We start from the raw sequence: 15,191 nt of genomic DNA, 5'->3' as shown, positions 1-15,191 counted from the left end.
TTGGCTAGCCACAAATCTGCAGGTCGACTGAACGTAATGGGGGGATAGATCCTGCAAAGTTTCACAATCCAAAATGTGTTCAGTTAGATGCTGAGCACCATGAGAATCGATGTGAGTGGAGTGGTATGTGAACACACCCTCCAACTCTTGGTCTTCCAGACTCACTTGAGTACCGCTGTCTACCTGGCACCACATTTATTACTGTGTAGTCAACCCTTTGGTGGTTGTGTCTGTATTGACTATTTGGTGCAGGTATCTGCCTCCTGCCATGCTCCAGACAATAGTGTATAAGAGCTCTTCACATGCCACTTTGATTATAGCCATGATTTCTGTAAGGCTTGTCTAATTTTTAATTACGTGTGTATCTGTGTCTCTGTGTGCTTATGCGTACATGTGTGGACAGTGCCCTAGGAGGTCGGAAGAGGGCGTCAGAGCTTTTGAACTTGCAGTTAAAGGTGGTTGTGAGCTACCTTTTATGGGTGCTGTGAACAGAACTGCAAGAGCGGAAGGTGCTCTTAAGGTCTCAGCATTTTAATCGTCTAGACATGATCAAAATTATGTGGAGAGTCAGGCACAGTGGTGCATGCTTATAATCCCAGCGTTTGGGAACACGAGGCAGGAAGATCGCTGTATGATGGGGGTCACCTGTGGCTATGTAGGGAGAGCCTGTCTCAAAAGCAGCAGCAGCAGCAGCAGCAGCAGCAACAACAGCAACAAAGAGAGATGAGAAAGAGAAAGAAAGAAGGAAACAGGAAGGGTCTGAGCAGGTTCCATGTCAATGCTGGTGTTTTGCATGCTAAGACTGTGCATCCCCAGACTTCGGTGTCCGCAGCAGGGGTGGCTGTCTCGGAGGCAAACTGCTTGTGGATGCTCTTATTCACCTGTAGCTGTGAGCAAAGTACCCGAGAGTACCTAAAAGAAGAATGACTTATCTTGGCGCACAGTTTAAGTCTGTCATGTAGGGACGGCATTGCGGAGCTCAGGTGTTCATGGTGGGCAGGAAACAGAGAAGGGAAGTGGCAGAAGGGCCCAGACAAGTCCCCAAGGACACTCCCCCATGACCATTTTCTTCCTAGGAAGCCCCACTCTCCTCAGCTACACCACCTCTCTAGTCAGATTATGAAGCCATCAGTGGATTCAACCACTAATTAAGACAGACCACTCACTGTCTAATTGTATCTGGAAACCCCTTCAAAGACATACCCAGAGGCATGCTTGCTAGCCTTGGTGTCTCTCAGCCCATCAAGTTGACGGTCAAGACCAACTGTCACACTGAGGAATAAATGCCCCTGCTGAGCCCCTATTACGATGGTGCCCCAAGTGCTCAATACAAGGATTTGATGGTCTTCTGGAGAACTCTATGGGACTGTGCCCATTTACATGTCTCTCTCCGTGTCTCTCTCTCTCACACACATGCACACACACGCATGTACTATATACACTATCATTGTACCTAGGACCACTTCCTGGGTCATCTTTGGAGAATATCCTCTGGCACAAAGGGCTTGCAGGCAGCACCCAGAGTGGTCAGAGAGATGGATGCATGCTTAGCATCAGCTGGAGCAAAAATCTCCTTGGCTCAGGCTTTCATACCTGTCAAAGGAGAAGTCATCTTGCTGCTGACCCTGCCCCCTGCTGCCTGTGTGAGAACCAATGAAGGTGACTGCTTTGAGCATGCTCTGAAGTGCTCATTACTGAATGCCAGGGGCTGATCGTCCACTCACCCACCCACCCAGCCAACATCTACTCTCATCCTCTGCCCTACATCCAAGAGAAGCCGTCACTTCAGAAGGTGTGGAAGTTCCAAGCCCTCGCTCTCTGTGAAGCTGTTGCCAATTGCTGATCTGTAACTAATGGATGGCCCCTCAAGGGCAGGCATTTTCCTCTCCCCCTTAGGTGCAGGAAAAGAATAGCTATTTCCATCGTAGCAAGTAAGAAAAATATCTCATTCCCCCACTTTCACTATAAACAATGTGCTGCTTGCTTTCTCCTCACCCCTCTTGACCCTCCACACTGTATACATATTTATATATTATTCATAGTGGATTAAAAATGAATGTGTTCTTTACCACGGCTCTACGGTGCAGTGACAATACAAATTAACGTATGATGTACTTACTTTTCACATGGCAGTGATGGGAAATGTTGATGGCCTCAAAGCAAGAGCTATGGAGAGGAGGATGGGGGATTCACGGGAGCCATCTGGTACCATCCTGACATGGGACTATAGCTCTGGCAGGTGAGGACTGGGGTATCTTTGGCTGCAGCGATGCTGAAGTACTAGGAAGGGCCGGTCACTTCATTTCTCCTATGAGATGATGTCCCAGTGGCCTGCGAGCGTTAGACCTCTCCACCTTCCATCTTGAACTACCCTCTTCACTTGTTCTAGGATCCTCTGTTGGCCCACAGTCTGCTCCTGTCCTGGCCTCTCTCTCTCTCTTCAGTGGTCTTGTGCCCCACCTCTCTTTCTCTCTGTCTCTTCTCTTGTATGCTTCATTCATACCACCATGGGCTAGAAAAATACAGCATGACACTGCAGTGGCTAACCACAATAATCAGAACAGGCAAGCAAACCAATGAGCACCTCCACCCAATGAAATCCCAGGGTCCCTGTCTCCATGGGGTTGCCAGTCTTCTTGGAGAGGAGCAGCCATGGCCATTGTAGTTGTTCAGCTACTGATGTTAGAAATAGGACTGAAGTCGTGTGTCTGACAACCAGCACGGTGGTTTTGGGGCACTCAAAAAGTCCTTCCAGAAGCAGAAGTAGCTTCTGCTCTACTGAAAGATAAAGTGAAGGCAGAGAGAGAATTCTACACTCGAACAATGGGGAGAGGGCCTGAGGGGAGGAGCATCAGGGAAAAGCTGTAGACTAGAGAGACATCCTACATAGCCAGAGGATGGCAAGTTAAGGGAGGGGGGCGCAGGAGAGAGAAGGATGGGAAGGTGGCCTCTTGGGTGATTTTTTGGAATCCGTATGGGTCCTACAACAAACTGAACTGTCTCATAAGGCTGTTTGGACTTTCCAGCCATGCCATCTGCAGGTGCTCCTTCCAGCAAGGGGTTCTGCACTCAGCAAATCCCAACCTGTGTTTGCCGAACTCCATTCCAGTGAAACACATCCACCGAGATTGATTCCTCTGAACTTAGAACATGTCACTTTCAAGATTGTGGAAATAGGGGACTGGGAGATTGAGCCAGTGGATCCAGATCAGACAGGAGGATGCTTCTTTCAACTGATAAGCAGCGACCAAGGGAGGAAGTGGTAGCCTGACTTCAAACTCGTTACCAGACATAAGTCTGTCCACTTCCAGGAAGGAGAAAGACATCAGAAAGAAAATGAAGGTGTCAGACCAAGGGCGCTGGGTTTTCATACCTGACCACTAGCCATCCCCAACATGGGATGATGCTCAGTGGGGCAAGGCCTAGCTAGTGTGAACTGATGGATTAGATCCTTAGTCTCAAGTTTAGAACTGTTGGACCCAACTGGGTTTGACAGTCTTTTCTGCTTCCTAGAGATTGGTAGTCATTATTGGATCTTCATGACCACCTGTGGACCCCAGAATCACCAGCTCATCTGTGGTCTCCTATGGTGGTGGGATAGCTTGGCCAGTCTTTCATCTCACTATGGATAGATGGAAGTTTGTGGAAAAATGAGGGACTGCCCTGTCACCCTGAGGCCTGAATCGACTTCACCTCTGACAGCAAGATACTCCATTTTGTAAGGGAAGTTTTGGTTCTCTGGAAATCTACCTCAGTGACGGATTGGAAGGCTCCCAAGCATATTGGTGCTTGTTAGTCCCTTCCTTTGCGCAACTCTTGGACTTGGATGTACCCAGTGATGTATTCTACGTGGAACACAGTGGTGTTCTCTACTTTGCAGACATTCTCTGATCAAAAGAGAACAGACATCAACAGACACGAGTCTGTTCCACATAAGGGGCTTCCACTAGGCAGATGGGAGACAGAAGCTGGAATTTGGCTTGATTCAGAAGTTGGTGGAGTGTCCAAATGTGTCTTGAGCAATGAGATCTTTCGTTTGAGAATCAAGGATCTGTCCACCACAGGCTGAAATTTGCATTTAACTTTGATTCTTGGCCAACACCTGCCTTGTTTTACCATCTATAAATTTCTATTATCATCTATAAAGTTTCTAGTTACAAGCCTATAGAACAATCTAGACTTCTTGCAATTCTAGTTCTGCTCAGATTTCCCCCTCCAGTGAATGCATTCAGAGCTCCAGATGCATTTATAGACAGATTCCGTTTCACCAAAGTTAAAAAGCAAACCAATCCAATAATGGTTTGACCACGGAAGTATCCAAATCTGCCAGAATAATCGTTCATCATCTTTGTCTCTACCAAGAAATCAAGATTCAGAACGTAACCATAGGATCAAATCATGATAAATATTTAAAAAATCGATGGGCGGGGAAGGTGTGCTAAGTGCTTTTGTGTCAAGTTGGCCAGCGCAAAAGGCACTCCCTGAAAACTGGGGTGATGTTCAAAGCTCTCTGCGGGTCAAGCGAGGCTCAGATGGCATGGCTTCTGAGGTGACAGGCTTTGCAGGAAGGCTAGTATCCAAAGGCTGGGGACTGGGATCCTTAAACAGTGATTTTAGCAATACTGATGGGTGAGCCAATGAAAGGCTTTGCCTGTTCAACAAAATGCTATAAGTGTGGAAGGCTCCACAAGGTCTTCATGACTGAGGCTGACTCATAAACAGTGTCTGCTCAGTTTGTCCATGGGTCTACTGGCTTACAAGCATTTCATCTTCAAATTATTATTGGATATTATTTGATAACAATAATTATTATAATAATATCATTGCTATTAATAATATTATTATCAAATAACAAACAATAATAATATGATATTACTATTATATTATTTCTTCTACGCCAAAACCTTATGCTATGGTAATAAGCATTAATTATAATAAATGCATTGGTGACTCGATTCCAGATCTATGTGAGTCAAAGAGCCATCACCCTTGAGAAAATATAAACATTTCATAGAGTCTGAAAAGCTTTGGATGACACTTTAAAAGTGTTTCTGATGTCTCCTTTCTCCGTGAATTCTGTGATTTTTTTAATTAAAAATTATCTTTAATTATTTGTGTGTGGGTTTATGAGTGTAGTGCCAGTGAAGGCAGGAAGAGGGAGTGAGATCCCCTGGAGTTGCTGAACATGGGAACTGGGAATTGAACTCAGTTCCTCTATATTGAAAGTACTCACTCTTAACTGCTAAGCCATCTCACAGCCCCAGACCCAGCTCCAGCTCTAGCCCCAGCTCCAGCCTCAGCCCCAGCCCTAGAACTTTTTGGAAGGATCAACTGCTCCAGTGCTAAGCTGACCTTGCTCCTGCTCAGTAGTTTTCCGTTTTAAAACGGGTCATTGTTCAGTGAGAGTGGACCCACCTATAGTGTATGCAGGAATGAATTGGATCATTAAGTTTGAGGGTCTCTGTGTTATTCTGATTGCTTGTCCAAAACCTGTTGAACCTATTTAGATGCTCAGCTGAGCCCTATTTAGAGTCCCAGCAAAGGACGAGAAGTAGACACACTGTGGCTTCTCCAGTAATTTCCCCAAGGGCTGGTGTCCATCTTAGTCTGATTTCCTTTGCTATAACAAACTTCCTGTGGTTGGGTACTATATAAAGAAGAGAGGTTTCCTTAACTAACAGCTCTGTAAATCCAAGAGAATAGGGCTGTTTTCGGTTTGGCTCATGTAAAGGCCTCTAGCTGTATCACACCATGCTGGTCAGCATCATGACAGGAACATAGCCATGAAGGAGTTATCTTAGGGAAGATGAGAAGAGCTCAGATTCAGGGGTTATTACTCACTCACCCTGAAGCTGACCAGGATCCCATAATCCCTACCAAGGAGAGCGTCTGCTGTGGCCAGACCAAATTCCATATGACTCCAGCTCATAAAGATTCCATCACCTCTCAGCATTGCCACATTGAGTACTAGGCTCACAATTTATGAGCCCCTGGGGAACACACTCAGATAAAAATCCCAACTACAGCAACATCCCAATTTAGCCCTCAGTCTAGACCCAACATTCTGCATGATGAAGAACAAGGGCCATTTGCATCCCATGTACAAATGGAAATCTACAGAAGTGTCTGTCTCACATGAATGTAAAAGGGGGTGTATTTGAGGATGGGACTGTGGCCAGCAGGAGGTGTTGAGAACAAGAAAGGTTAATAGTCAGTGAATGTGATCAAAGGATATAATACACATATATGAAAAAGCTCATCTTGAAATCAATTAGCCTGTGCAATTAATATATGCTAATAATAAGAAGAAATGCTAGTCTCACATCTCCCACTCAGGGCCTTCTCTGTTTCCATGGGAAGGTGGCCAAGCCCCGAGGGTAGAACCAGGCAGCAGAAACGCAGGCAGGAATCGTGCTCATGGTACAGTACTGCTGCTGTTTCTGAAGCATGTTGGGAAGGGCAGAAGGCAAACAATTTTTTTGTTTGTTTGTTTGTTTCCTCCCAGCTTGTAAGAATTTGCAAAATCGCTTTTGCGGGTGGGGTCATTGACCACCAGAAGCCTCATGCTGCTACATCCATAGAAATGAAAGCAGCAAAGACTCTCCAAGATCTGTAGCAATTCCCTCAAACCCAGGCTGGATGAAACAGGAAGATAGTGAGTGCTTTGGGGGAACTGGGGGTATTGAGAGGCTCTGGCTCTAGTGCAGGAGCCTGGTGCCTCCCCCAGGGGATCCATTTCATCGTGAAATGGATCTTGTGCTTGCAGGAGGAATGGGTTCAGATAGGGTGTGGACACTGGAAACTTGAACTGTCTGGTATAATCCAGATAGGACGTTCTGTAAGGGCCTAGAAAGCCTCTTGGGTTGAACCATGAGGGCTCCAACTAGTCATTTGGAGGTGGTAGCCAGCAAGGCTCCGAGGCAAAGAAATGCCAGGCTGATCTCCAAGTAGCACTCATTTTGGTGGCCCAGGCTGGAAGGTGGCTGTATGTGGAGTGGGAGTCTGAGGACTCCAGGGCTGGCAGTCTGGACAAGGGCCATTACATACCACAGCTGATGCTGCATGATAAAGAGACCCCTCAAGCAGGAGATCCCCTTGTCTGTGAGAGAAAGGGGACAGCATACTGTTAAAGCCCACTGAGAAAGAAATAGACAGCTAGACCAGACCGCACATGTCTAAGACGGGAGGACAGACTCAGGAGCTAGAGGCCCGGGGATAGAAAGTTCTACGCTAGCCTGAGCTACATAGGGAAAACTGGATTCAGAAATCAGTCAAACAAACAGGTGAGACTGTATCATTGGGCAGACGTGCTAGTGCAGGCCTGGAAACCCAGCACTGGGAGTCTGAAGCAGGAAAATGGGAGGTTCGAGGCCAGCCCACATCACACACACAATCCCTGTCTGGAAAAAAAAAATTGAAAGAAAGGAGAGAGAGCATGGAAGAATGAGGGAAATGCCTTGTGAAAATACAGGCAGGACGATTTTCTGTGACCAATGCAGGAAAACATCCCCACTCAGCTATATGGCCACTTGGGGGATTAAATGATTGGTTCCCTTACTTCCCGGTTCACTTCTCTAAGCAAGCAAAGCTGGGCCCTGGGCTTCTCTCTGAAGTGGGGCTGCAGAGCTTTTGAGCTTTGGGGAGCAGACCCCCACACCTTCCTGGCATCAGAGGGACTGTGCTTGCTCTGCTGTCACCTCCCAAAGCAGACACTGGTTTTTCAAGATGGCCGAAGGTGTTCACTGCTATCCACAGGGCAGAGAGATCAAACTTGCAGGGTCAGAAAGGCTTCCTTAAGAATTTGAGAGTTTGTCTGCTCTTCTAGAAAACTATTGTTTCGGGAGTCACTCTTCAGGTCTCCTTTATTATTATTATTATTATTTTAGTATTTATTTCTCTCTTTGTGTGTGTGTGTGTGTGTGTGTCTGTCTGTCTGTCTCTGTGTCATGTGAGTGCAGTGCCCTAAGAGACCAAAAGAAGGCATTGGATTCTCTGGAGATAGAGTTACAGGCAGTTATGAATCTGCCCAAGTCAGATGCCAGGAACAGATCTAGGGTCTCGCGGAAGAGCAGCCAGCGCTCTTAACCCCTGGGCCATCTCTCCAGCCCTCAAACCTCACATCTTTGATGCTCAGGCTGACCTTTACCTGATCTGTGTGGTCCCTGCTCTCTGCCCCGACACTCCCAACTTCTAAATCCATGCAGCTCAATCATTCCTTACAGCTTTGCTTGGAAGGGTTATTTGATATCCATCTTCCTCAACCTCCGGACACATTTACTCCCAGTGCTTCGTCTGCCATCAGCAAAGAGTTCCTGATGTACACCAGTGTGAGGTGGCTTTACCCTCAGACTTGAATACGGAAACTTACGGGCTTGGGTGTACCTAAAGTCAGCAGAGTATAGTTAACTGCTCCAGTCTGCTGGCGCACTCTTTCTTGCACACACTGGTAAATTAAGACTGGCTTCACCTTAACAGTACAAACAAACAGCATGGTCAGGAGAGAGACAGAAACCTCACATGAGGTTGCTTCATGCCGCCTGACCTCAGAATTGAGTATCTGTAAATAAAGTTTTGAATCCTGTCACTAAAAACCTGGGAGATGAGCTGGTAACAGCTCAGCAGGTAAGGGTGCTTGGGGCCAAGCCTGAGAGTCTGAATCAGTTCCCAAAACCCACATGGTGAAAGGAGACAAGGGACTCTCAAAGTGGTTTTCTAACATCTACACATGCTCTGTGGCAGGTATGCATGTGTGTGTGTGTATATATGTATGCATGCATGTATGTATATATATATATAACTTAAAAATGGTATAGTTTGCTTCATTTCTTGTTCTGTAAACATTTAGTTTTATGGAAATGGTTCTAAGTATTGAGTGGTTTCTGTCCCCTCTCCGGAAAGTCTGGATTAGAAATTCTGGTCGGAACAGGAGTGTAGCCTAAATCTCCCCTGATGTGTTTAATGAGCTGTGTTCTTTCCCTTTCTCCTCTAAAGGTCTGTGATGTCACTGATGGGGATGATGGTGCTGTTGGTCTTAAACCTCAGGGAGGGGTGGTGACTGAGGTGTGACACAGTGCTGACTGGCCACTTCCTTTCCCCACAGGTCACAGGCCTTTCCAGTGTCACTACTGTCCTTACAGTGCCTCGCAGAAGGGGAACCTGAAGACCCACGTCCTCTGCGTCCATCGAATGCCTTTTGACAACAGCCAGTATCCTGACCGCAGGTTCAAACGCTCCAGGGTCGACTCGGAGGCTTCTGGGAATTTTGAGGAGGCTGCAGCTGTCAAGGCGGGAAGCTTTGCCGAGCTCACTGATGAGAGAGGCAAGGGCCAGGAGGAGGGCAACTGAGCAGAGCCCGCCCACAGCAATACTCCTCTCTACAGTTTTAAGTCATGCATCTGGCTTTACCAGTTTGCTAACTGCATTCCAAGGGGGAAAATCATGTACAACCCCTCACTAGTGTATAGAACATTTAAAAGAATTTTAAAAGATATCTATATATATATATTAAAAAAAAATCCCCCAGCCCTTGAACATGGCTGCTACACTGTTACCCAGTAACAAGAACTTCCAAGCAATGCAGGTGGGAGAAAGTGATTTCAGAAATGCCCCTGTGTCCTTTGAGCTGTGCAAGCTGGAGGTCCTTCTAACTCAAAAGTCATTTTTGTCCAAAAAAAAAAAAAAAAAAAAAAACCCGAAACAAACAAACAACAAACCAAGAGACATACCATTCAAGTGATTTAGCATTGCCTCGAAGGGTCTGTGTTTTCCTTTTTGAAAACACCTCTATAATCTGACACCAGCTGCTGTCATTCACCCAGCGTCCTAATGAGACAGGTTGGGAGGCAGCTGAGGTGCCAGTCAGACTGGGGCGGTCACTGCAGGGAAAATCAATTCACGTGGTGTCACTCTGCACTCTGGGAGAAATCCTAGCTGGCCCGCACGCAGCCAGCGAGCGCCAGGCCTGACCAGAGCTGCAGAGGATGGGAATCTAAAGTGTGCTTTAAAAAAAAAATACACAGTCTGATGAATCAGTGGTCAGGAAGTGTCTGCAGACAAATGTCCTTTGCAGGTTTGATGAGTCATTCTTTTTCTTTTTCTTTCTTTCTTTTTTTTTTTTTAAAGATCAAATTGCAGTATGGAAAAAAAATGCATTTTATTTTATTGTTTTCTTTCCTAGTTTGTCATTTTGAAAACATCTGGATGAAGGAAAAGATTTGATATTAAAAACAAATTGTTGGAAACATTCTAGAAATGGGCCTTAGGAAGCCAGAACAAGTCTACTCTCCATAGAAAGTTCTGGTGACAGACGGTAATTTCTTTGCTAATGGGAAGGCTGCTTTAGATCATGGTTTAAAACATTTTTGACTTGAATGAAGTCTACCCTGGCCCTTGTTACCAGACTTCTTTTTTTTTTTTTTTCATGTGTTACTTTTTAAGTTTTTTGTGGGCATGAAGCAAGACTTTTTTTTTCTCCCCCTCCAGTGAGCTCTTCGAAAATAACTTGTATTAAAACATGAGTCTAAAAGCCCGGCTGACTGTCACTAATGAAGAAAACAGTTTGAGTTAGAATGTTCATTTTTGTGAAACCAATGTGTTCTCTATTTTTGTAGATTATAGACTGTCTACTGATTGAACGCTCAAAATTTATCAAGCTCTGCACCACACCGAGGGAGATCTTGAGGGTTGACAAGGAAACACAACTCATAAAAACCAAAAAACCAAAACAGCGTTGTAAGAAACAGCAGAGAAGGATTCTTCTTCAGTCTGCCAGACTGTTGTAAAAGTCCCCACCTTCTCACACACTTCCTTTGAGTGACACGAAATTGGTACTGTTGCTTGTGATGGTGGAGACGTGGTGAAGTATTAACTTCGAAAACGAAATCATTTAGACTTGGAGAGAGAGAGGGAAAAAAGTCAATATTTCCTTGCAGTCTGGGAGCACACAATAAAACCCCAGGGCCTTAAAAACTTCAACTCTGCCTATAGCAGTTTACAAAAATACTAAGCTGCAATCAATGTAAATAAAATTCTTAGCACTATCCTGAGACTGAATTTCAGGCTAATAAGGAATCCAGTTTGCATATGCTGTCAAAAGGGTGTCATTCGACCCGGGTTTCACTGGGAATGAGACGGCTGTGCAGCGTGGACCCATCTGGCATAAAGCAAGCTGCTTTCTTGATGTTTTTTTTTTCCTTTCCTTTTCTTTTTTCTTTCTTTCTTTTTCCTTTCCTTTTATTTTTTTCCCTTCCCTAGAATAGTCCTCACTGCCTTACTTAACTCGAGTTGATCGACTGTGGCTGTCTCTCTGGTCCGAAGGAGGCCTGGAGATGCTGGTGGAAACTTCTGACTGTAGTGAGCATTTAGGGTTTTAAGTGCACTGCTGTGTTTGGTGACTGTGCCATTGGCTTGCTTTCCGTGTGTTTGCCCCACCTGTGGTATCTTAGCAAAGAGAACTTAAAAAAAAAAAAGAAAAGAAAAGAAAAAAAATAATAAAAAAGGAAAAAAGTGGGAAAAAAAAAAGAGAGCAGGAGAGAGAGATCCACATTCCGTGTCTAGCACTTTGGCGCTGGTACAGTATCTTTTGTGTCCTCTGCATCTTCAGATGCTCCAGGCAATAATTCTGTTTGTGACACTGGGAACACCCTCCCCTCCTTTGTGGCGTGTGTGTTGGTTCCATTTCGTCCAGTTCTACTAGCCACCCTCCTTTCCCCTCTAACACAGGCTTTCTTTCCAGAACATTTGTGACTCGTAACACAAGCCCGTGACAGCCTCTGTGGCGCAGCGTCAGCGTCACGTGTCGCCAGGCTCTCATATCTTACACACGTCAGTCCTTCCCCCTGTGACTTCCGTAGTCTGTGACGCTGTCCCTAGCCCCGTCTACATTCTATCTTGGAGGAACTCTGAGATCATAGAGTAGAGGAGTTTGTCGCTATGCTTGTAACAAGTAGAACACTTTGTATTTAAAGTTTATTCTTGGTCATTATTTATTATGATAATACATCAGTTGACAGAACTTTATTCTGGTATAGAAAGTATTAAAAGTTGTTTTTTTTTCAGCAATGACTGTTTTCTTTCTGCTGTTAGGAATAAAATGTCTTTGAAGCAGTCCAGTTTTATCCAGTGTTTTATGCAACAAAACCTCTACCTTTGCAAAACAAAAATCCCAAACCAAAAAAGGTACATCTTTTCCAAGTCCCACAAAGGAGAAAATACACTTGTCCCCGCTTATCTTTGGCAAAACTTGCCAGACTCCACTTACAAAAAAGGCCCACCACATTCTGCAAGCAGATATCCTATGACTCATGTGTGTGCATGCATGCGTGTGTGCGTGTGCGTCTGTGTGTGTGTGTGTTCTGCCTGGATGTATGACTGTGTACCACGTACATGCAGTGCCCACAGAGGAGAGAAGAGGACATCAGGTCCTCGTTAAATGGACATCAGGTCCCCAGGAAGTGGACATCAGGTTACCAGGAAATGAAGTTACAAATGGTTGTGAGCTGCCATGTGGGTGCTGGGAACTGAATCCCAAGTCCTTTGCCAAAGCAGCAGGTTCTCTTCACCATGGATCCAGCTTTCCGGTCCCTTCTGTTTTTTTGTTTTTTGTTTTTCTTTGAAACAGGGTCTCTGGTCTCCAGTTTTTGATAGTTGCACATGCAATGTGTGTGTGTGTGTGTGTGTGTCCAAGTGCATGTGTGCACGTTGCTTCTTTAGAGGACTGACGCTGCAGATATGACTCTCAGTAAGGTCAAATCTATATAAATATTCAGGTTCCTTATAAAATAGTAATTATGGAAGGTGCCTAAGGCACTGGTATCTATTATTCCTTTCTAGTAAAATGCTGTTAAAACAAAACAAACAAACAAACAAACAAACAAACGCATGATATGGAGCTGGAGAGATGGCCCATCAGTTAAGAGCACTGGCTGCTCTTCCAGAGGATCAGGGTTCAATTCCCAGCAACCACATGGTGTTTTACAGTCGGCTGTAACAGGTCCAGATGTATCTGGTGCCCTCTTCTGGCCTTCGGAGGAACTGCATGCATGTTATACACATACACAAATACATAGATGCAGGCAAAGAGTCATACACATAAAACGACAGCATACTGAACAAAATGTTCTGAAGAATTATTATATGTAAGGAAGTGTTTTATCTCTAAACTATCAGAAGAAACTCTTAAGGCAGCAGAGCAGAACCACACGGCTAACTGCTGCACCTGTCTCCAGAAGGGCGGAACTCTGGTGGGCGCACACCATGTGAGTGGAGGAGCTTCACTCTGATGTAGGGTGTGCTGTTGCATTTTGTACTCAAACGCAAGCTTTGTCCAGGGCACGCTGCAGTGCTGGCCACGGGAGGGCGCTCTGAACCACTGCCAGCAAACTCATCTGCCCACATTCATTGTCGTTCCCTACGGGATGAGAGTTTCTCGGATGAAACTGTCTGTCCTCAACCCTGATGGTGTGTCACTGTGGACTTTATGGGTGAGTTTGGAGGTTACAGTGAGGCGAACCCGTTAGTGGAAAAGCTGTGGAAGGTTAGATGAGGGCTGTAACTCTTGCTCCCACCGCATGGCAGACCTGAAACCCACAGGCAAGCCATTCCCATAGTGAGGGAACACAGAAGGAATGAGATTCTCCTTCCCTCTAGTGGGGCTGTTACCGCCTGTTATTTGCACATTCGCTCCCATGAATGTATTATTTGCTTTTCTGTTGCTGTGAAGAGAAACCATGACCAAGGCAACTTTTATAAGAAAGATTTTGTTGGAACTTACAGTTTCAGAGGGTAAAAGTCCATGCCCTTCATGGCAGAGAGAATGGCAGCAGGCAGGCATAGTGATGGAGCAGTAGCTGAGAGTTCACCACTTGACCTGTAAGCATGGGGGGGGGAGAGAGAAAGAGAGAGAGAGAGAGAGAGTGTGTTAACTTGGAATGGTGTGGACTTGAAACCCCAAAGCCTGCTCCCAGTGACATATCTCCTCCAATAAGCCACACCTCCCAATCCTTCCCAAACAGTCCTGGCACCTGGGAACTAAGTATTAAAAGACATGAACCTATGGGGACCCTTATCATTCAAACCATCACAATGAGGATATATTGCCAGGTCTTCTGAGTTCCTGAGAGTGTCTAGACACCAAGATGTTGTGTCTTTCCCACATTGCTTCAAAATTTGTTGGAAACAAAATCTGAGTAATAACGGGGCTAGAGAAAAAGCCAGACATTTAAGAGCACTGCCTTCTCTGCTACAGGACCATTTAGCTCCTAGCGTACACATAGTGGCAGACAACTGTCTATAACTCCAGTATGTCATCAGTTGCTGTTTTTTTTTTTTTTTGGAGGGGGCGTCTCTGAAGGCACAAACATACTTCAGACAAAACATAAGCAAAAATCTATGTGACGAATGAACAGAAAGTATACATGTATGAAAAGGAATATTGTTATACCATAACAATGAAGAAAGCCCCTAATGACACAACAGCACGGGTGAACCTTGAAAGCATGGCAGAAGGCCACGTCTGGAGTTTCCTTTATCTGCCAGGGGCTTTGAGAAGCAGAAAGCGGAGAGTGACTGCCACTGGCCAGGTTTCTACTTGAGGTAATAAAAATGTTCTAAAATTAGGTAGCAGTGTCCTGCTTGGTAACTGTCCTAAACCTACCTATACGTTTCCAAAGAGTGAATTATATGGTATGTAGGTTAGGCCTCCATAAAGCTGCTATAAAAAGTAAAAATAAAACAGGAAGCAGAAAACAGTTTTGAGAAGCATTGACAGATTTTTTTCATCCAAGTGTTCTTGAGTTTGGTCATAGTAACCCAGTTAACTCGGGCAGAGCTGATGAAGTATAAAGAGGGGGGTATGTAATAACTTGAAGGTAAACCCAAGTGTATTTCACATTTACTGCCTGAGTCTGAGTAGCTTTATTAAAAAAAGATTTATTTTATTACTTTTTAAAAAATTAACGTGTATATGCGTAGGCATGTTCGTGTGTGCGTGCAATGCCCCAACAGGCCAGAAGGGGGAGCTGGATCTCCTTGGAGCTGGAGTTACAGGTGGTTGTGAATTGCAGGATGTGGGTGCTGCCCACATCCAGAGCCCTCTGCAAGAGCTCTCCACCACCGAACCATCCCCGACCCCTAGTCTGACACCACCCTATCTGTGAAGGGGGGGAGGGGAGAAGGAGCTCACTCAGGTGTGG

The 15,191-nt window shown here is 45.3% G+C and overlaps 1 protein-coding gene across 6 annotated transcripts in view; it reads left to right on the top strand.

The window, feature by feature from the left end:
* Nucleotides 1–10,001, top strand: part of Znf536 (zinc finger protein 536) — a 443,673-nt gene extending 433,672 nt beyond the window's left edge. For all 6 annotated transcript variants that reach the window (XM_060366731.1, XM_060366728.1, XM_060366732.1 and 3 more), the window contains one exon: nucleotides 9,101–10,001. In XM_060366731.1, coding sequence (XP_060222714.1) covers nucleotides 9,101–9,345 — 245 coding nt within the window. In that variant the 3' untranslated portion in view covers nucleotides 9,346–10,001. The remainder of the gene's footprint in view (nucleotides 1–9,100) is intronic.
* The last annotated feature ends 5,190 nt before the right edge of the window (nucleotides 10,002–15,191 follow it).

The sequence above is a fragment of the Meriones unguiculatus genome, chromosome 14 (genome assembly GCF_030254825.1).
Source record: "Meriones unguiculatus strain TT.TT164.6M chromosome 14, Bangor_MerUng_6.1, whole genome shotgun sequence".
Classification (NCBI taxonomy): Eukaryota; Metazoa; Chordata; class Mammalia; order Rodentia; family Muridae; genus Meriones; species Meriones unguiculatus.
Note: the sequence above shows the minus strand (reverse complement) of the source record. Positions and strands in the feature narration are given on the sequence as shown.